The sequence below is a fragment of the Moschus berezovskii genome, chromosome 1 (assembly GCF_049115385.1).
Source record: "Moschus berezovskii isolate FMDL1 chromosome 1, NW_MosBer_1.0, whole genome shotgun sequence".
Taxonomy (NCBI): Eukaryota; Metazoa; Chordata; class Mammalia; order Artiodactyla; family Moschidae; genus Moschus; species Moschus berezovskii.
Genome location: NC_142460.1, coordinates 72,910,114 through 72,931,473, shown reverse-complemented (window position 1 = coordinate 72,931,473; position 21,360 = coordinate 72,910,114). Strand labels below are relative to the sequence as shown.

Below are 21,360 nucleotides of genomic sequence, written 5' to 3'. Positions count from 1 at the left end.
GAAAGACATTAACGATAATCCTATATGCAAGGCAGCAAAAGAGACACAGATGTAAAGAACAGACTATTGGACTATGTGGGAGAAGGCGAGGGTGGGATGATTTGAAAGAATGGCACTGAAACATGTATATTGCTGCTGCTGCTGCTAAGTCACTTCAGTCGTGTCCGACTCTGTGTGACCCCATAGATGGAAGCCCACCAGGCTCCCCCATCCCTGGGATTCACCAGGCAAGAACACTGGAATGGGTTGCCATTTCCTTCTCCAATGCGTGAAAGTGAAAAGTGAAAGTGAAGTCGCTCAGTTGTGTCTGACTAGTAGTGACCCCATGGACTGCAGCCCACCAGGCTCCTCTGTCCATGGGAGTTTCCAGGCAAGAGTACTGGAGTGGCTTGCCATTGCCTTCTCCGGAAACATGTATATTACCATATGTAAAATAGATGACCAGTGCAAGTTCAATGCATGAAGCAGGGCACTCAAAGCCAGTGCTCTGGGAGGGGGAAGGGGGTGAGGAGGGAGGAGGGAGGGGTGTTCAGGATGGGAGAACTCATGTGCTCTCATGGCTGATCTGTGTTGATATGTGGCAGGGGCCATTACAGTGTTGTGAAGTGACTGTCCTTCAATTAAAATAAATTTTAAAAAAAGATAGGAGAGACAATAGTATGTTTAAATGATTACCAAGGGAGTTCAGTAAAGAAGGAAAGTTTGAAGTTATGTAAGAGACAACAGATATAATCCAGAGGGGGGAAGTTCCTGAGAAAGTGTGAGGAGGTGGGATTCATAACACAGATGAAGAGATTTTCCTACGATGGAAAACACTTCCTATTTAGTTAAAAGGAGGAGCGAGATAACAAATGTGAAGTTTAGAATATATAATTATGATTCCTTTAGAGTGAAATATTACTTAAATCCTCTTAGTGATCTGAGGTTATTTTCATATATACCTCCAGAGCTTGAAATTAGTAACCATGTTATTGGGAGATTAAGATGTAGGAGTACGTTTGTGGATGCCTTCCTACCTGAGGAGTACTTAAGAGATAAAGTACTATAATCTTATTTGAAGTGAATTGATATCTCTGTCACTCCACTGGCATGGAGCCTGGGTACCTACACACTACAGGTTCACTTCTCACGCCCACAAGGTGATTTGATAAATACTCCCAGGCAAACAACCAAAATAAAAGTTGATGGGCACTGAACAACCATGTGCTTATAGACTTCATCAGGATTGAATAACACTTTGGGATTAATTTTTCACCCTTGTTTTGGACAGCATAGGAATAGAAAGATTTACTAGACCCCTAAGATTCAGAGGTACCTTTGGCTGTGATAGTGGCAGTGGTAATGTGTCGGTAAGAATTGTATTTGACTGCAAGAGACAAAAAATTCCACCACATTGGCCTAAACAATATGGGTTCATGCCATATAATAATCAGTTCTTTGATACAGATTTCTCGTGTTGTTTTAGGGACAAAACAATGTCAGGGCCAGCATCTTTGTATTCTCTTGATCTTTCCCCACGTTCATGGTATGGGTGCTGACGTCCAGCCATTGTTTCTGCTTTCAAAGCAAGAAGGAGTAGGAACTTGGAAGTGCTTACTAGTTGCATGTGTCCCGCTTTATCAAGGAAGAAAAATTCCCCAGAAATCCCTCTGGCAGATCTCTGCTTACATCTGGGGCCAGAAGGTAAAGGAAGTTGACAAAGCATATACTTGACTATGTAGCCTCTTTGGTGGAGGCATCATGGTGGAAAAGTGTGGGAAATAACTCTTGGGTAGTCCAATCAGCAATGTCTATCACTTGGCAATAGGGGACTAAGGAAGCACTCCAGGAGGAGATAGAAGTGGCAAGTCGTGGCCTGGGCCAAAGCAGAGGAAGTGAGTCACCAAATAGCAATGGCTCTGAATAGACTGAAAACAGATTGGTGTCTGAGGAAAGAAATCTTTAGGAAGAATGTGGTCTCTAAATCATTCCCTGGGAGCTTCAGGATAGTATCATATCTGTTTTACTCACCAACATACTACCAAGTACTTAGTGTGGTATCTGGTATATAGTAGGCTTTCAGTGACTGTTAAATTATTGCATGAATGAATCCTCTATGACCATGGTGAGATAAACCCAAGACAATAGTGGGAGGAACCTGGTGCTGCCTCACTTAATCTGGGATGTATTTCAATGGAGTTGGGGCCGATTTGGCAGATTAAAATCATTGATTTTGACAGACTGAGAGGAGGACATAGCTTCTTTATTTTCTTTTCCAATGTATGTCCTAGAAAGGGGCCTGTTTAAGAAAACTGCACAGAATTGAGAAGTTTGGGATTGAGATGAGTTTCAGGGCTTCTTACCCACATAGGGACAGCAGGAGGACAAAATGGGGAAGACGGGTCCAGTGTAACCTAGCCCTGTCATGTCCACACATGTCTTTCTTTAAAGGATATTCTGCACATTCAATTAACAAGAGACAAGAAGAGTTGGCTGGGGAAATTTCACTCCTGATTAAAAATTCCATTTGTCTGTGAGCTGAGCTTATTTTAATAAATTGACAGAGAAATGAATCTGAGGCCGCTAGTTCTTTGGTCCTTTTAAATGAGTCATAGTGAATTGAATCTTTACAATTTTTTCAGTTTTCTTTAGGCTGCTCAGTCATATATTAATAGTATTCTCAAAGTTAAAAATACTTTGAAATAGATTTTACAATTGTGAAAGTTTAAAACCTATGATTAAAAAAAAACAGAAAAGGGGGAACTCTGCAATCTATCTTCTCTTAGATTCAGGAATTTAAAAAATCTGAAACTTATATAGAATTATTTTCTCCATGTTATTCTTGAATTCCTTTACATTGTTGTTATGATCAAAGTTCTGCAGAACTTGCTTATTCTGAAAGTCACTTTCAGTGAACTGGGAAAAAAAAAACTTCCTACTCCTCCTTAGAAATTAAAAAAATAATTAACTTGTTGGAAGCCATAGAAGAACCAGAATGTTAGAACAAATAAAGAGAAGAAAATTCAATTAGGATCCTTTTTCATATATTTTCTCAGGGTGGAGAGTTCTTTTCTTAATTGAGAGACTGTAGGGAAATAATAAATAAAAGCAACTATGATCTTCCCAGGTTGTACTAGTGGTAAAGAATCCAGCTGCCAGTGTAGGAGACACAAGAGATGCTGGTTTGATCCCTACATTGGCAAGATCCCCTGAAGTAGGAAGTGGCAACCCACTCCAGTATTTTTGCCTGGAAAATTCCATGGACAGAGGAACCTGGCAGGCTACAGTCCATGGGGCTGCAGAGTCAGATATGATTGAGCAAAAGTAACCATAATTAATGTTGTTTTCCAGTTTGCTCTGGGGTCTCCCCTGTGGCTCATCTGGTAAAGAATCTGCCTGCAATGTGGGAGACCTGGGTTCAATCCCTGGGTTGGGAAGATCCCCTGGAGAAGGGAAAGGCTACCCACTCCAGTATTCTGACCTGGAGAATTCCAGGGACTGTATAGTCCATGGGGTTGCAAAGGGTCAGACATGACTAAGCGACTTTCGCTTACTCACCTGTGTTTGAAATTCAGAATAAGGAACATTTAATTGTCTCCATTATATATAATGCAATATATTTAGGGGCTTCCCTGGTGGGGAAACAGTGTCAGACTTTATTTTTCGGGGCTCCAAAATCACTGCAGATGCTGACTGCAGCCAGGAAATTAAAAGATGCTTACTCCTTAGAAGGAAAGTTATGACCAACCTAGATAGCATATTAAAAAGCAGAGACATTACTTTGCCAACAAAGGCCATCTAGTCAAGGCTATGGTTTTTCCCGTGGTCATGTATGGATGTGAGAGTTGGACTGTGAAGAAAGCTGATCGCCGAAGAACTGATGCTTTTGAACTGTGGTGCTGGAGAAGACTCTTGAGAGTCCCTTGGACTGCAAGGAGATCCAACCAGTCCATTCTAAAGGAGATCAACCCTGGGTGTTCATTGGAAGGACTGATGCTAAAGCTGAAACTCCAGTACTTTGGCCACCTCATGCGATGAGTTGACTCACTGGAAAAGAGTCTGATGCTAGGAGGGATTGGGGGTGGGAGGAGATCGGGATGACAGAGAATGAGATGGCTGGATGGCATCACCGACTCTATGGATGAGTTTGAGTGAACTCTGGGAGTTGGTGATGGACAGGGAGGCCTGGAGTGCAGTGATTCATGGGGTCGCAAAGAGTCGGACACAACTGAGCGACTGAACTGAACTGAACTGAACTGGTGGTTCAGATGGTAAAGAATCTGCCTGAAATTCAGGAGACCAAGGTTTAATCCCTGGGTTGGGAAGATCTCCTGGAGAAGGGAATGACAACCCACTTTGGTGTTCTTGCCTGGAGAATTCCATGGACAGAGAAGCCTGGTGGCAGGCTATAGTCCATGGGGTCACAGAGTCAGACATGACTAAGCAACTAACACACACACATAGTAAAACTTTATTCTATATTATGATTAGTTTTGTGGCCTAAGGAGCACCAGACCCACCATCTGGTATCTGGTCCAGGCTCTTCTAAGATAGGTAACTTTAGTCAAGTCACTTCTATCTACGGAGATTCAAAGTTCCTCTTGAGAGAGTTGGACTAACATTTTGCTTCTCAGTCTTTTTCTGCCTCAACATACTGGATAGTTGCAGTATATAATAATAAACTCAATAGTAATAGTATATGTACTAGGGTTCTGCAGAGAGTCCAAATAAGTAGAATGAATACATTGGAAGGGATTTATTATGAGGGATTGGCTCTTGTAATTATGGAGGCTGGGAAATCCATATGTTAGATGTTGAGTTAGGGACTTTTCCCCATTTCATTCTCAGCACATGAAGTTGCATTATATTTTATGATAATCCCCAATTTAGAGAGAGGGAAATTGGCTCAGAAAATTTAAGAAACAAAGCAAAGCCATGCAACTAGTGAGTAACATATCTCTTATTGAAATGTGAAAGTGTTAGTAGCTTAGTTGTGTCCGACTCTGTGACCCCGTGGACTGTAGCCCACCAGGCTCCTCTGATCATGGGATTCTCCAAGGCAAGAATACTGGAGTGGGTTGCCATTCCCTTCTGCAGGGGATCTTCCCAACCCAGGGTTTGAACCCAGGTCTCCTGCATTGCAGGCAGATTATTTACCATCTGAGCCACCAGGGAAGCTCTATCTCTTATTAATTCAGGGCTATCTAATATTTAAGTGTTTGTTCTTAGTCCCTACATTATCCTGCTGCTTAGAGTCATGATTCTCAAATGGAGTGGTGATAAGTTTATGCCCCTTGATCCATGGATATATCATGATGTTGATCTGCCAGGAGATTTTAAAAAGCTCACTTGAATATAAACGAACTAGGTGATCTCTAGGCTTCTTTTCATAGATAACATTTATGACTTTGGGATCCTGCTGCTGAGAAGGAAGGAACAAGATTGAATCCAATAAATTCCATTGCTTTTTGTTGTCTTCAGATAGCCTGCACAAATCTACCTCTCATCAGTTCCTCCTTGTCTCCTTCAATAACTATCTTCAGAACAGCCTCTGATCAGAAACTTCATTAAGTCAGCTCTGACTTGTCTTAGATCATACCTCTTAGATAACATATTGAAAATGCCAGTTGGGTCACCTGTGGTGCTCTTCTAATTAGACTGCCTCAGGCATAATTTTGTTAATATTGCTATAACAACAAATAACCCTGTCACTGATGCCTGTGATCCAATTACAACCTGTACATCTAGCAACTATTATCTTTATAGTTGGCAAAGATAAATTGACTGAGGGTCACTTATAAATGAGAGTCATACCCACATTTTAATTTTTTGATATCCAAAAGATGTGTCACACATTCCATCAGGATATGAAAGCACCCCTTCTGAAAGGACTGTCAGAAAATAATGCATCATCAGAATCAGACTCTCACCTGGGCACATTTTTATGCATTTCTTTTCCTTTCCTGCATAACAGTTGGAGAGAGGAGAGATGTCTAAAAGTAGGTGAGATACTTGACTGAAGGAGAAGATTGGAAGAGTCCTGTGGAGAGCTGTTCCTGGAAGCTTTTGCAGATTCTTTAGAGCCAAAATGTAACCCAAAATAGAAAGAGGATGACCATCACATTTGACTTAACTGCCTATGGAGGCACTGCCTTTCTTAAAAAAGTGTTTTCAGAGCATATGGTGTAGTGCTTTACTTCTGCCTGGTGGTATTGTCCTTAGGACTTCCCTTGTAGCTCAGTCAGTAGAGAATCTGCCTGCAATGCAGGAGACCTGGGTTTGATTCCTGGGTTGGGAAGAATCCTGGGAAGAATTCCTGGGTCGAGAAGATCCCCTGGAGAAGGAAATGGCAACCCACTCCAGTATTCTTGCCTGGAGAATCCCATTGACAGAGGAGCCTGGCAGGCTACAGTCCATGGGGTCACAAGAGTCAATCACGACTTAGCAACTCAACCACCACCACTGTCCTTATTATATGAAAGGCTGCTCCTCAACTTCAGCTGTTTCTCATTCCTGTTGTGAGTTTTCTTTTTTCTTTTCCTCGTCCTTCCCCTTCTGCTTGGCTCTGCCTCTCACTGGTTTGCATATCCCTATGCCCTACACTCTTCCACTTCAAGCTTTAGGTGAAAACAATGGGCTGGGGAAGAGGGAAATGAGGGGCTATGCAAACTTATACTATCTGCGTCACAAGAGCCTCACAAGAGCAATATTTTTACCTGCATGTTCCATTGGTCCAGCCATAGTCCTGCCCCACTAACTCCATAGGCCACTGATAGTTCATAGTTCAGAAAGGCTTGGAGTTCCATGCTTCTCACATGGAGTCCAGGTAGATTGTATTCCAGAAGACAAACAATGGAGCAAAGCCTACAAGTTTTAACTCCACCTCACCATCTATAATGGCTCCATCACCTTTTATTGAATACCGCCATGTGCCAAGATTTATGCCAGGTGCTTTACATGTATTAATATAAACCATCTCCCTTCTATTCCAGCTTTCAGTCCCTCATTACTGTAAAAGATGACTCTGGTCCCACTTCAGTCCTTATTCCTTGGACTAAATTTTCAGGAGCCACATGGAGCCTTCTCTCTCTTGCCCAAAATCTCCCATCTCAGCTTTTCATCCCTACAGTTCCTGACTTGGTCCCCATTTGAATCCTGTCCTTTGTCTCCCTCTTCCTCAAGGTATCCTCCTAGTACCATCAACCTGTGAAATTTTCACTCTACTATCAGAATCAGGGACCCTGATCCACATGTTGGGATACTGCTCTTTTAGTTATTTTCCTGAATACAGTTTGGCATGAGAATGCAGAAAAGCTTAGCTCTGGAGTTAAATGCATGCCAGTATCTCAGGTGTATTGTGGTTCAATCAGCTTTTACAAGTTGGTCCCAAATCCAACTCTAGTGCTGTTTCTTTGTAATACGTGTCTTGAATTGTATTCAGTGGATTTACAAATGAAGTTTTGGAGCGTAATCTATTGATATGTTAGGGACAGTCTACATTTTGGACGTATATATTAATAGAAAAAGTTGCAGTTTTGTAGCTTGAAGAATTAACCTTAAAACATTGCTTTTAGGAATGCTGCTGCTGCTGCTGCTGCTAAGTCGCTTCAGTCGTGTCCGACTCTGTGCGACCCCATGGATGGCAGGACCCCATGGACGGCAGCCGACCAGGCACCGCCGTCCCTGGGATTCTCCAGGCAAGAACACTGGAGTGGGTTGCCATTTCCTTCTCCAATGTGTGAAACTGAAAAGTGAAAGTGAAGTCGCTCAGTCGTGTCCGACTAGTAGCGACCCCATGGACTGCAGCCCACCAGGCTCCTCTGTCTATGTGATTTTCTAGGAAAGAGTACTGGAGTGGAATAGCAATGTGTTTTTCTAAATGAGACTTGAGTTGTGTCCTGTGACAAAACTAAATTAAGTTTTAAATAAAGTATGTGGCTTTCTACTCCAAATCAAAGCAACCAGCCAAAATAACTGGCAAGTGTAGAGAATGCTATTGGAAAGTAAGTTCTTTTTCATGAAAGGAAAAGAAAGTTTGTGTCATTTCCATCTCTTTTGGTTCACATTGAGCTCAGCTAGTTCCTGGCATAGAGTCACATTTCAATAAACGTTGTTGAGTGTTGGTTTTGAATAAACAGGATGCTCTAGTGTCTGTATCTTTGCTAGCAAGTATTCCAACTGAACTAAATTATTTATCTTAAATTGAGTGTCTTCCCCTGCTGCCCCAATACTTTTCTCTGATGCTTATTTTTGTAGTGTGCAATTAAAGGTCGGCGAATGGCTGTTACAAATGATGGCATATTGGTTGAATGCCCAGACCAGGAGGAGAGGGTCACACCCTATCTTATTCTTGTCACACTATTCTTTGGACGAGGGAGTCAAGAGTTGGTTTGGAGCTTTTGTATTCAGTCTGTCACTTGGTTTATTGTTTGTCTGGAGTTCTTTATGGTTGATGAAAGGAAGCAGAGTTCTAAATGGGAGCTCATTGAGTCAGGATCCATGTCTGTTCACGGTCATGCCCTCTTTTAACATCTAGCCTAGAGAAGGAAGGAAATAACTACCATTTGTTAAGGATCTACTGAGTCAGGCACTCTTCTGGGCAGGTTATATACTTGGTCTCATTTAATTAACACAACGGCCTTATGATACAAATTTAGAGTTGAAAAAACTGAAAAATATAAGGCTTAAGGAATTTGCTAAAATCAGGTAGTTATGAAATTCACCGTTGTATACTCAGCTCCTAGCAGTGCCTTATACATAATAAAGTTCAGTAAATAAATACTGTTCTGTCTTTAATGTTCCTGCTCTTTTCATACTGTATCCAGTATTAGTACTTAATTTGATAGCCCCAAGAATGGTTTAGACATCTGGTGAATGTGCAGGGGTTTTCATGTTTGGCATATATGTTATAACCATACCCACTTTTTTTGTGGAGGAGGATGATGCTTTCTTTTCTGTATTTTTTTTAATTCAAAAATATTTACTGAGAATCTATTGGTAAAATGGGTTATGGTATTCAAGATAAACAAGTAAGTTTCTGTCTCTAACACAAAAAGCTCAAAATGTTATTAAGGAGACACATGTTAACACAAAGTGACAATATATATAAAATGTATATATATATAAAATCAGTGTCCGCACTGACAGGGGTTTTGTGAGAATCTCCAGCTTCTGCCACAGAGAGACTGAGGTAGAGGTGTCTGAGGGAAAAAAAAAAACTTGAGACTCAAATGATGAATTATTGCTTACCAGCTAGATAAGAGAAAGGCATCCAAGGCCATAGGGGCAGCAAGAACAAAGATGCGAGATTTGAAAAAATCTGCAAGACATTCCCAAGTGGCGCTAGTGGTAAAGAATTGGCCTGCCAATGCAGGAGACATAAGAGGCAAGGGTTGGATTGTTGGGTTGGGCAGATTCCCCTGGAGGTGGGAATGGCAACCCACTCTAGTGTTCTTGCCTGGAGAATCCCATGGACAGAGGGTGGGCTACAGTCCATAGAGTCTCACAGAGTCAGACACGACTGAAGTGTCTAAGCACACATACACGTAAGACATTCATGTGATTGGATGGTGGTTTGCATGTAAATTTATCATGGAAGGATGAGGATGAAGAAGTAACTTGTTAGTAAATACCATACCATTTATCTCACACTTACTGTATGTCAATTAGATTGCTGCTGCTGCTGCTGCTAAGTCACTTCAGTTGTGTCCGACTCTGTGCGACCCCATAGACGGCAGCCCACCAGGCTCCCCCATCCCTGGGATTCTCCAGGCAAGAACACTGGAGTGGGTTGCTATTTCCTTCTCCATGTGTGAAAGTGAAAAGTGAAAGTGAAGTCGCTCAGTCATGTCTGACTTGTAGCGACCCCATGGACTGCAGCCTACCAGGCTCCTCCGTCCATGGGATTTTCTAGGCAAGAGTACTGGAGATTGCTAAGAGCTTCATATAATCATCATCATCATAATGCCTGGCAATAACTTATGATTATTATTTTTATTTTAAGAATAAGGACACTAAGCCTTTGGGAATTTAAGCTTTGCCTTAATTCCAAAGTCACACGACTAGTGACTGACAGAGCCAGCTCTTGAACCAGGTAAGTCTGATACCAAAGCCATTGTGCCTTACCACTATAGGACACTACTTTCCAAATGTAAAAATTCAGGATAGAAATGGTTACATAGGCTCTGCTAAGAAATTTGGATTTTATTCTCCTCTCTATGAGAAATAATAAAAAGATTTTAGAATTGTTTAAAAAAAGTTCACCCTCTCTTTGACAGGCTTGGCAGTGTATTTCTGTGTGTCCTCAGGCAAGGGAAAAGAAAATATAAACACATGGGACTGCATCAAACTAAAAAGCTTTTGTACAGCAAAGGAAACTATCAATAAAATGAAAAGACAACCTGATAAATTGAGAAGATGTTTGTAAATCATATGTGTAGTAAAGAGTTAATATCCAAAATATGTATGAAGAACTCATACAACTCAATAACAAAAAAATACCTGATTCAAAAATAGATATAGAACTCGAATACACATTTTTCTATAGAAGACACACAGATGGCCAACAGTTCTATGAAAAGATATTCAGCATCACCAGTTATTAGGGAAATGCAAATCAAAACTACAATGAGATATTGCTTCATGCCTATTATCCAAAAGACAATAAATAACAAATGTTAGCAAGGATGTGGAGAAAATGGAACCCTTATACACTGTTGGTAGGAATGTAAATTGGTACAGCTACTATGGAAAACAGTATGGAGATTCCTCAAAAAATCAAGAGTAGGACTACCATATGATCCATCTATCCCACTTCTGAGTATTTAAAGAATATGAAAACATTAAGTTGAAAAGATATATGCACCCCTTACTTCATTGCAGCATTATTTACAATAGCCAATATGCGGAAATGACCAAAGTGCCTACCAGTGAGTGAATGGATAAAGAAGTTACGGTTTATATACACAATGGAATACTGCTGCTGCTGCTGCTAAGTCACTTCAGTCGTGTCCAACTCTGTGCGACCCCATAGACGGTAGCCCACCAGGCTCCGCCGTCTCTGGGATTCTCCAGGCAAGAACACTGGAGTGGGCTGCCATTTCCTTCTCCAATAATGGAATACTACTCAGCCATAAAAAGACAAAATCTCGTCATTTGCATCAACATGGATGGACCTAAAGGGTCCATTATGTTCAGTCAAATAAATCAGAGAAATTCCCTTATATGTGAAATCTAAAAAACAAAACAAACTGACAAACATAACTAAGCAGAAACAGATTCATAGATACAGACAGGACAAGCAGGAGTTTGCCAGAGGAGAGGGGCGTGGGGATGAGTGAAATAGGTGAGGGAAATTAAGAAGAACAAACTTCAGTTACAAGTCATGAAAGTGATACATACATACAGAATAGGGAGTACAGTCAATACAGTCAGTAATAATGTAATATCTTTTTATAGTGAACAGGTGGCAACTTGACTTATCATGGTGATCATTTTGTAAGGTATAGAAATATTGAATCACTATGTTTTACGCTGGGAACTAACATAGAATTGTAGGTCAATTATACTTCAAAAAACAAACGAACAAATAAACTTACAGAGAAAGATTTATGGTTACCAGAGGCAGGTGGTGGGAGGAGGGGAATTGGATAAAGGTGGTCAAAAGGTACAAACTTCCAGCTTAGGCAAGATAAGTACTAGGGATGTGGTGTATAATGTGATTAATATAATTAACACTGCTGTACGTTATATATGAAAGTTGTTAAGTTAGTAAGTCCAAAGAATTCTCAATACAACGAAAAAAAATTTTTTTCCATTAATTCTGAATTTGTATGAGATGATGGATGTTCACTAAATTTATTGTATTCATTTCATGGTGTATGTGAGTCAAATCATTATGCCATGTACCTTAAATGATGCTGTAGGCCAATAAAACTGGGAGGAAAAAAAATAACTTTCTAGGTACCTTTTTCCAGCCTGTGGAATCACAAACAAACAAAATAAATGAAACTAAACCAAACCAAACACACAGATAGAGAACAGAGTAGTGGTTACCAGAGCGGAATGGGTAGCGGAGAGGGCAAATGGGTAAAGGGAGTCCACTGGTGGTGGATGGAGACTCAGTTCCTTGTGGAGAGCACTCTAGGGTATAGAGAACTAGATGTGCAATGTGGCACACGGGAAGCTCACGTAAGTTTATAAACCAATGTTGCTCCAGTAAAAATAGTTAAAGATTATCTTTGCTTCATTTAAAAAATGATATGCGGGGATGACCCAGAGGGAGGATAAGGGGAGGAGGGAGGTGGGAGGGGCGTTTGGAAGGGGGAACTCATGTACACCTGGGGCGGATTCATGTCAATGTATGGTAAAACCAACCAATATAATATTGTAAAATAATTAGCCTCCAATAAAAAAAAAATAAGAGTAAAATAAATAAATAAAATAAAATAAAAAATCACCCTTTTAGGATCTGATTATGGACATTGTGGAGCCTGGGATACCAAGAAGGAAAACATTTTGTTCATAGAGATTATGGCTTCATGACCCAGATAATACCAATGGTATCATCACTCACCTAAAGCCAGACATCCTGGAATACGAAGTCACGTGGGCCTTAGGAAGCATCACTATGAAAAAAACTAGTGGAAGTGATGGAATTCCAGTGGAGCTATTTCAAATTCATAAAGATGATGCTGTGAAAGTGCTGCACTCAATATGCCAGCAGATTTGGAAAACTCAGCAGTGGCCACAGGACTGGAAAAGTTCAATTTTCATTCCAATCCCAAAGAAAGGCAATGCCAAACAATGCTCATCAGTTCAGTTCAGTTCAGTTCAGTTACTCAGTCGTGTCCGACTCTCCGCGACCCCATGAATCACAGCACGCCAGGCCTCCCTGTCCATCACCAACTCCTGCAGTACACTCAAACTCATGTCCACAGAGTCGGTGATGCCATCCAGCCATCTCATTCTCCGTCGTCCCCTTCTCCTCCTGCCCCCAACCTTTCCCAGCATCAGAGTCTTTTCCAGTGAGTCAACTCGTCGCATGAGGTGGCCAAAGTATTGCAGTTTCAGCTTTAGCATCAGTCCCTCCAATGAACATCCAGGATTGATCTCCTTTAGAATGGACTGGTTGGATCTCCTTGCAGTATAAGGGACTCTCAAGAGTCTTCTCCAACACCACAGTTCAAAAGCATCGATTCTTCGGCGATCAGCCTTCTTCACAGTCCAACTCTCGCATCCATACATGACCACGGGAAAAACCATTGCCTTGACTAGACGGACCTTGGTTGGCAAAGTAATGTCTCTGCTTTTTAATATACTATCAAGGTTGGTCATCACTTTCCTTCCAAGGAGCAAGCGTCTTGTAATTTCATTGCTGCAATCAGCATCTGCAGTGATTTTGGAGCCCCCAAAAATAAAGTCTGACACTGTTTCCACTGTTTTTCCATCTATTTCCCATGAAGTGATGGGACCAGATGCCATGATCTTTGTTTTCTGAATGTTGAGCTTCAAGCCAACCTTTTCACTCTCCTCTTTCACTTTCATCAAGAGGCTTTTGAGTTCCTCTTCACTTTCTGCCATAAGGGTGGTGTCATCTGCATATCTGAGGTTATTGATATTTCTCCCAGCAATCTTGATTCCAGCTTGTGCATCTTCCAGCCCAGCGTTCCTCATGATGTACTCTGCATATAAGTTAAATAAGCAAGGTGACAATATACAACCTTGACGTACACCTTTTCCTATTTGGAACCAGTCTGTTGTTCCATGTCCAGTTCTAACAGTTGCCTCCTGACCTGCATACAGGTTTCTCAAGAGGCAGGTCAGGTGGTCTGGGATTCCCATCTCGGCGCAGATGCGATGCGAGAGACGCCGGCCCGGCCCCGGCGCAACGAACCACGCAAAGAGGCGCGGCGGTGAGGAGCTACCCCACGCCTGAGGCCAGGGCCGGCTGCCAAGAGGAGCTACCCCACGTCCAACAGGCGGTGGCTGCGCGGGCGCAGGAGGGCCGAGAGGAGCTACTCCGCGTTCAAGGTCAGGAGGGGCGGCCTTGAGGAGATACCCCTCACCCAAGGTAAGGTACAGCGGCTGCACTTTGCTGGAGCGGCTGTGAAGAGATTTTCCACGACCAAGGTAAGAGAAACCCAAATAAGACGGTAGGTATTCCTAGGGGGCACCAGAGGGCAGACAAACTGAAATCATAATCACAGGAAACTAGCCGATCTGATCACATGGACCACAGCCGAATGTGGTCCACTGGAGAAGGGAATGGCAAACCACTTCAGTATACTTGCCTTGAGAACCCCATGAACAGTAACAAAGGGCAAAATGCTAGGATACTGAATGAGGACTTCCCTAGGTCGGTAGGTGCCCAGTATGCTACTGGAGATCAGTGGAGAAGTAACTCTAGAAGGAATGAAGGGATAGAGCAAAAGCAAAACCAATACCCAGTTGTGGATGTGACCAGTGATAGAAGCAAGGTCCGGTGCTGTAAAGAGCAATATTGCATAGGAACCTGGAATGTTAGGTCCATGAATCAAGGCAAATTGGAAATGGTCAAACAGGAGATGGCAAGAGTGAACGTCGACATTCTAGGAATCAGTGAACTAAAATGGACTGGAATGGGTGAATTTAACTCAGATGACCATTATATCTACTACTGTGGGCAGGAATCCCTTAGAAGAAATGGAGTAGCCATCATGGTCAACAAAAGAGTCCGAAATGCAGTACTTGGATGCAATCTTAAAAATGACAGGATGATTTCTGTTCGTTTCCAAGGCAAACCATTCAATATTACAGTAATCCAGGCCTATGCCCCAACCAGTAATGCTGAAGAAGCCGAAGTTAATTGGTTCTATGAAGACCTACAAGACCTTTTAGAACTAACACCCAGAAAAGATGTCCTTTTCATTATAGGGGACTGGAATGCAAAAGTAGGAAGTCAAGAAATACCTGGAGTAACAGGCAAATTTGGCCTTGGAGCATGGAATGAAGCAGGGCAAAGGCTAATAGAGTTTTGTCAAGAGAATGCACTGGTCATAGCAAACACCCTTTTCCAACAACACAAGAGAAGACTCTACACATGGACATCACCAGATGGTCAACACCGAAATCAGATTGATTATATTCTTTGCAATATAAAGGCTTCAGCAATATGTGAACCGTGAGTTTCCAGCTGTTCAAGCTGGTTTTAGAAAAGGCAGAGGAACCAGAGATCAAATTGCCAACATACGATGGATCATCAAAAAAGCAAGAGAGTTCCAGAAAAACATCTATTTCTGCTTCATTGACTATGCCAAAGCCCTTGACTGTGGGGATCACAATAAACTGTGGAAAATTCTGAAAGAGATGGGAATACCAGACCACATGACCTGCCTCTTGAGAAATCTGTATACAGATCAGGACCAACAGTTAGAACTGGACATGAAACAACAGACTGGTTCCAAATAGGAAAAAGAGTACATCAAGGCTGTATATTGTCACCTTGCTTATTTAACTTATATGCAGAGTACATCATGAGAAATGCTGGATTAGATGAAGTACACACTGGAATCAAGATTGCTGGGAAAAATATCAATAACCTCAGATATGCACATGACACCACCCTTGTCACCCTTTGGCAGAAAGCAAAGAAAAGCTAAAGAGCCTCTTGATGAAAGTGAAAGAGGAGAGTGAAAAAGTTTGCTTAAAACAACATTCAGAAAACTAAGATCATGGCATCCAGTCTCATCACTTCATGGCAAATAGATGGGGAAACAGTGTAAACAGTGACAGACTTTATTTTTCTGGGCTCCAAAATCACTTCAGATGGTGACTGTAGCCATGAAATTAAAAGACTCTTGCTCCTTGGAAGAAAAGTTATGACCAACCAAGACAGTATATTAAAAAGAAAAGTTATGACCAACTAGACAGTATATTAAAAAACAAAGACATTACTTTGCCAACAAAGGTCCATCTAGTCAAAGCTATGGTTTTTCCAGTGGTCATGTATGGATGTGAGAGTTGGACTATAAAGAAAGCTGAGCGCCGAAGAACTGATGCTTTTGAACTGTGGTGTTGGAGAAGACTCTTGAGAGTCCCTTGGACTGAAAGGAGATCCAACCAGTCCATCTTAAAGGAGATGAGTCCTGGGTGTTCATTGGAAGAATTGATGTTGAAGCTGAAACTCCAATACTTTGGCCACCTGATGTGAAGAGTTGACTCATTTGAAAAGACCCTAATGCTGGGGAAGATTGAGGGCAGGAGGAGAAGGGGACAACAGAGGATGAAATGGTTGGATGGCATCACTGACTCGATGGACATGATTTTGAGAAACTCTGGGAGTTGGTGATGGACAGGGAGGCCTGGCATGCTGCAGACCATGGGGTTGCAAAGAGTGGAACACGCCTGAGTGACTGGACTGAACTGACTGAACTTATGGCTTGAACCAAAACAGAAGTGGAGACAGAGACAGAGGATAGATTCCATGAAATGTTGGAAGATAAACAAGGGAAGATTTGATGATTAATATAGCAAGTAATGGAGAAGATGAGAGTGATTTCCAGTTTGGTGATGTTGATAGTTTGCACTGGGATGCCATTAGTAAAAAGGATACTGGAAGAGAAATCGGTTTGAATCACAGGAAAGAAGAGCTACTAAGGTTAATTTTAGGAAGTAAAGAGTTTGAGACTCATCCCGGTGGAGCAGATAAGTAGTCACTTGGAACTAAAGCTGAAGATGTCCCAGGAGAGGCTGGGTTAGGACTCTTTTGACTTGGGAATGATTAAAGTGAAGCATCAGTATTTTAAGGAAATTATTAGTGGCAGAGGAATCATCTAAGAAACTGAGGAGGATCTGCCAGGGTGATGGGAAGAGGACCAGAAGAGAGAGCTTGGAAGGCTTGATTCTAAGAGCTGTGGAAAGAGTGGGAGAGGAGGAGGTGGGGACAGGCAGGTGGGCTCTCAGTGTGATGGGAGATCAGCAAAGGAGGGGAATACGGGAACAAGGCAGACAGATACTGGTATAAGCTGAGCACAAAGAACTGGGAGCTGGTGACTGACCTGGAGGAAAGAACGGCAATAACTGATTAAGTCCCCTCCAGGCACTGGAGGAGGAAGGTGGACGAGAGAGGCAGCGCTTCCTCTGAGCCAGGTGAGATGGAGATGAGCAGGCTGAGAGGCAGGTTCATTTGAAAGAGATTAATTTTTCACATGTAGTTTCAAATTGAGTTATAATTTTAACAAGTCAGGTGAGAGCTTGTGTAGGTGATAATCAATAATTGACTCAAGAGCAAAATCCTCTTTCCTCACAGGGAACTTTTGTGAATTAACAGGACAGTCATCGTTAGGGAAATTTTGAGATCCTGAGAAAATCAAATAGTGTCCTTCTCACTTTCTTCTTCTCTAACATCGTTATGTAGGTACAAAACAGGTTAAAATGAACATAGTGGGGATCCCTGAAGAGAAAAATGAGATCCATAGAACAGTCGAAATGATAGCCTGTCCGAATTTTACATTAATCAAGTGCCTCGTGGCTTTTATTTCCCATGTTCCCTACCCACTCCTGTGCTCTCGTTTTTCCTTCTGCCTGGTACACCCCTCACCACCTCCTCCTTACTACACCACTGCCCTCCACTTTACCTCCTTACTACAAGGTCCCTCAACCTTCTCTCTCCTCTGATAGCAGGAACACTTTTTATATTGCTCTTTGCTGCCCATCTGTCATACCTTACAGTTGTGTGTATGTCTTTTGCTTGTCCCTTTTGATATTATATGTCTACACAGGGAATGTCTTCTACTTTTTCTTTTACCCTCCTCTGTTCCTTGCTATTAGGAAACACTGAAGAAATATTTACTGAACAAATATAATGATTCCCTTTTTACAGATGACAAAAAAAGATAGATGAGAAACCATAAAGCTTGTGAGTATAGAATTTAAGACTGTTCAGAACTGAGGTCTTCTGATTCCAGGCTTTTAACCTAAACTCTTTTTCTGTCTAGAAACGTTAGCAAGTGCTAAGGGGGCACTTAGGGGAGAAAAAGTGAAAGTGTGCATTAATGTAGAGGCTCAGATTACCCAGGAAATACCAGCTGAGTCACTTCTTACTCTCCCAGAAGCTGCTTGTGAGCTCATCTGCCTGAGTCATGGCAGACCTTCCCTAGTTACTTTGATGTGAGGGGCACATCCAGTGGGCTTCGCTAGAGCTCGACTGTTCTTTAAGGATGTCTCTGCTAGTCAGTAGAGAGAGAGAGTTTTCTGCTGCCTTTACTGGAGTGGTATTTCACTTTGTTAGCACTGTTAGCCCTTTGTTAGCACTGTTACCTATTTAATAGAGATCCTTGTTTTAATTAGGTATATGATAGGATGAAATTAAAAGACTGCAGCCATGAAATTAAGACACCGTCTCCTTGGAAGAAAAGTTATGACCAACCTAGACAGTATATTAAAAAGCAGAGACATTACTTTGCCAACAAAAGTCTGTCTAGTCAAAGCTATGGTTTTTCCAGTAGTCATGTATGGATGTGAGAGTTGGACCAAAAAGAAAGCTGAGTGCCAAAGAATTGATGCTTTTGAACTGTGGTGTTGGAGAAGACTCTTGAGAGTCCCTTGAACTGCAAGGAGATCAAAGTAGTCCATCCTAAAGGAAATCAGTCCTGAATATTCATTGGAAAGACTGATGTTGAAGCTGAAACTATAATACTTTGGCCACCTCATCTGAAGAACTGACTCAGTGGAAAAGACCTTGATGCTGGGAAAGATTGAAGGCGAGAGGAGAAGGGGATGACAGACGATGAGATGGTTGAATGGCATCACCGACGCAGTGGACATGAGTTTGAGTGGGCTCCAGGAGTTGGTGATGGACAGGGAGGCCTGGCATGCTGCAGTCCATGGGGTCGCAAAGAGTTGAACCTGACTGAGTGACTGAACTGAACTGATGATTGGATGATCCATGCTGCCCCTATGACATATTGACATATTTTCAGTTATTTTTGTTTACATCTTATCTGTACATTTGTAAAGAAAGGTCAAATAAAATGCATTTGTAAATGAAACAGTTGTAGTGTACAATTATTACCAGACTGGCTCCAGACAATGGTGTGTCTTCTTAGCCTACTTCTCCCTTAGCTTCCTCTATACTCACCTTAGCTGCTTTTTACTCATTTGAAATGGTTGTTCTTTGCTAACTGCCAAAGCCCTCTTTCAAATGATTAACTGAGAGTAGTTTAAAATAGTACATTTGCCAAGAATATTTGTAGTTTAACAGCTTGTGATTCTCTGTTGGTAGATTTCATACTAACTAGTGGTGAAGGAAATTTTTTTTTTTACAGTTTAATTAGCATGATATTTAGAAAAATTACATTACAATGGCAACCACCTATTATGTCCTGGAATGAAGTCCACCCTGGATGTGTAGTATTTATATGGTTCATCTGAAGAAAAAACAAAAAAAAGACTTTGTCATATAAGATTCTATGGTGTTATAGTGTCAAGATTTAACTTAGTTCACAAATCCATCCTTGGATTTTGCCTTTTCCTCTGTATCAAACCTGTAAGATATGGCAATTGTCTCATTTCATGAAAATGTGAAAAAAACCCAAACAACCCAATACCATATTCAGCTTTTCCCCCTTTTCCAATTGTTTGATAGAGATGAAGCTGAAAGAAAAATCCCAATTTTGGAATAAATATTTTCCTGGCAATACCTTGTCCTTTCAGTGGCTTACATTTTTATAGCTCTAACTTTGTCCATGTTATCATTTGCACTCTATGCTATTTAAAATTTTGTTAGTAGAGTCTGTCTCTGTGTCACAGATCTTATCTGCAGAGGCCACTAAGACAATAGTGGGGGCTACTAAAAGTGTTTCTCATGTGTTGGTCCCTTTTATTCTTTTTTTCCAGTTATCTATGAAATGGACACTGAACAAGTCCTCATGGATCGCTTTTGGGAAAATAAGAAACTTGACAGAAAATGCATCACAATTGACTAATGGGATGGTATGCCTCAACTTACTGTAGACATAAACTTTGCAGGCAGCCAACCCACAGTGAGCTAACTTAACTACCAAGGCATTCACAGCAACCACAAAGACATCTGAATGCTTGGCATGGCCAGGTTACATTTATTTTGTACCAAGCAAAGCAGAAGATTACTCTATAGTCGAGTTACTTCCTCTTTTGAGGAGCCAAAAAGACAATAAATGTAGTTGAAAACTGAGACACAGATGGTGGTCAAGCTTGTGATAGGCCCAGTGAAAAGACAGTACTTCTGGGTTATGACTTGTGGTTCCTCAGGAGGGAGGGCTGGCCTGGAAAGAAGCCACTGGATGAATTCCTCTAACTTGGTTGCGCTGAGGAAAAATCTCCACTTTCCTCCATGGACAAAGGTTAGCTTGATCCATGTATTAAAGTCTGGGTAAATATAAATATTTGACTTTGCTTTTTGAAAGCTTCTTAATGCATTTTGATAGTTACTTTTCTTCAGAGCTTTAATCTGGGGAGATATTGCTTTTTCCTCAGGATGATCAGTGGACTTAGGATAACTGAGCTCTTTCTCTGGTTCTGCAGAAGAGATTTCAGAATCTATAGAGGTCAGTGTGTTCTTCAGAGTTTCTGGTTGTGTGACTTTGTGAAGAAATTCTATGATCTCTTTACCCTTTTCTCCATCCAGAACCTCTAAACAATGTACACTGGAGCAAGCATTCTGGTTTCCCAGTTCTGTCACCTTCTTCTTTAAAGCATCAATGTCTTCCTTCACAGAGAAGATATCTTCAGCTATTGTACACTGTTTATTTTCACTAACATTCATTTTGGTTTCCAGTACTTCCATCTGCTTCTGATAGAAGTCAGTCCTTTCCTGGATTTTTGATAATGCACAGATCATGCCAGTCGTTTGACTGAGGAGTTCAATCTGGGCAGCTTTAATATCTTGGAGCATTACTAGAAGATTCGTTTCTTCATCAGCATTAAGGTCCTCTTGATCATAATCATGGGAAGTCATAGTTGGACATCTGGTTGAATTTGGATACTGATTCTTACATTTGTGGTAAGCATTTTTAAGAGATTGTCTTATCTTGGAGAAATTTGAATTCCACAATTGCCCAGCAGCAGCTTTTACCCTTTTGGCTTGAAGTTTGTACATCTTTCATAATGAAACAAGATACAAAGTGTTGGGAAACCTGACCAAAATCAAAGAAAGAAGCAAAGAAATCAAAGAATGAAATGGTTTTTCTCTTACTCTTTGTTAGGTATCTTTCCTGGTGACATTGTTGAATGTCCTATGGAGAACATCAAGGGCAATAGCAGGCCCTCTTCGATGGTCAGCTTCTTATAGGGCGGTTAAGCTGGAGAGCTCTGTGAAATACTGAGCAATTGTGTGGAATCCTTCATAGGCTGACCCGAAGCTGA

General features: G+C 41.4%; 1 protein-coding gene across 1 annotated transcript; it reads right to left on the bottom strand.

Annotated features, from left to right (window-relative positions):
• Nucleotides 1-20,107: 20,107 nt before the first annotated feature.
• CCDC54 (coiled-coil domain containing 54) lies at nt 20,108-21,094 on the bottom strand. Its single transcript, XM_055418896.2, has one exon. It carries the CDS (start codon nt 21,092-21,094, stop codon nt 20,108-20,110), a length of 987 nt encoding a protein of 328 aa, XP_055274871.2.
• Between the last annotated feature and the right edge of the window lie 266 nt (nt 21,095-21,360).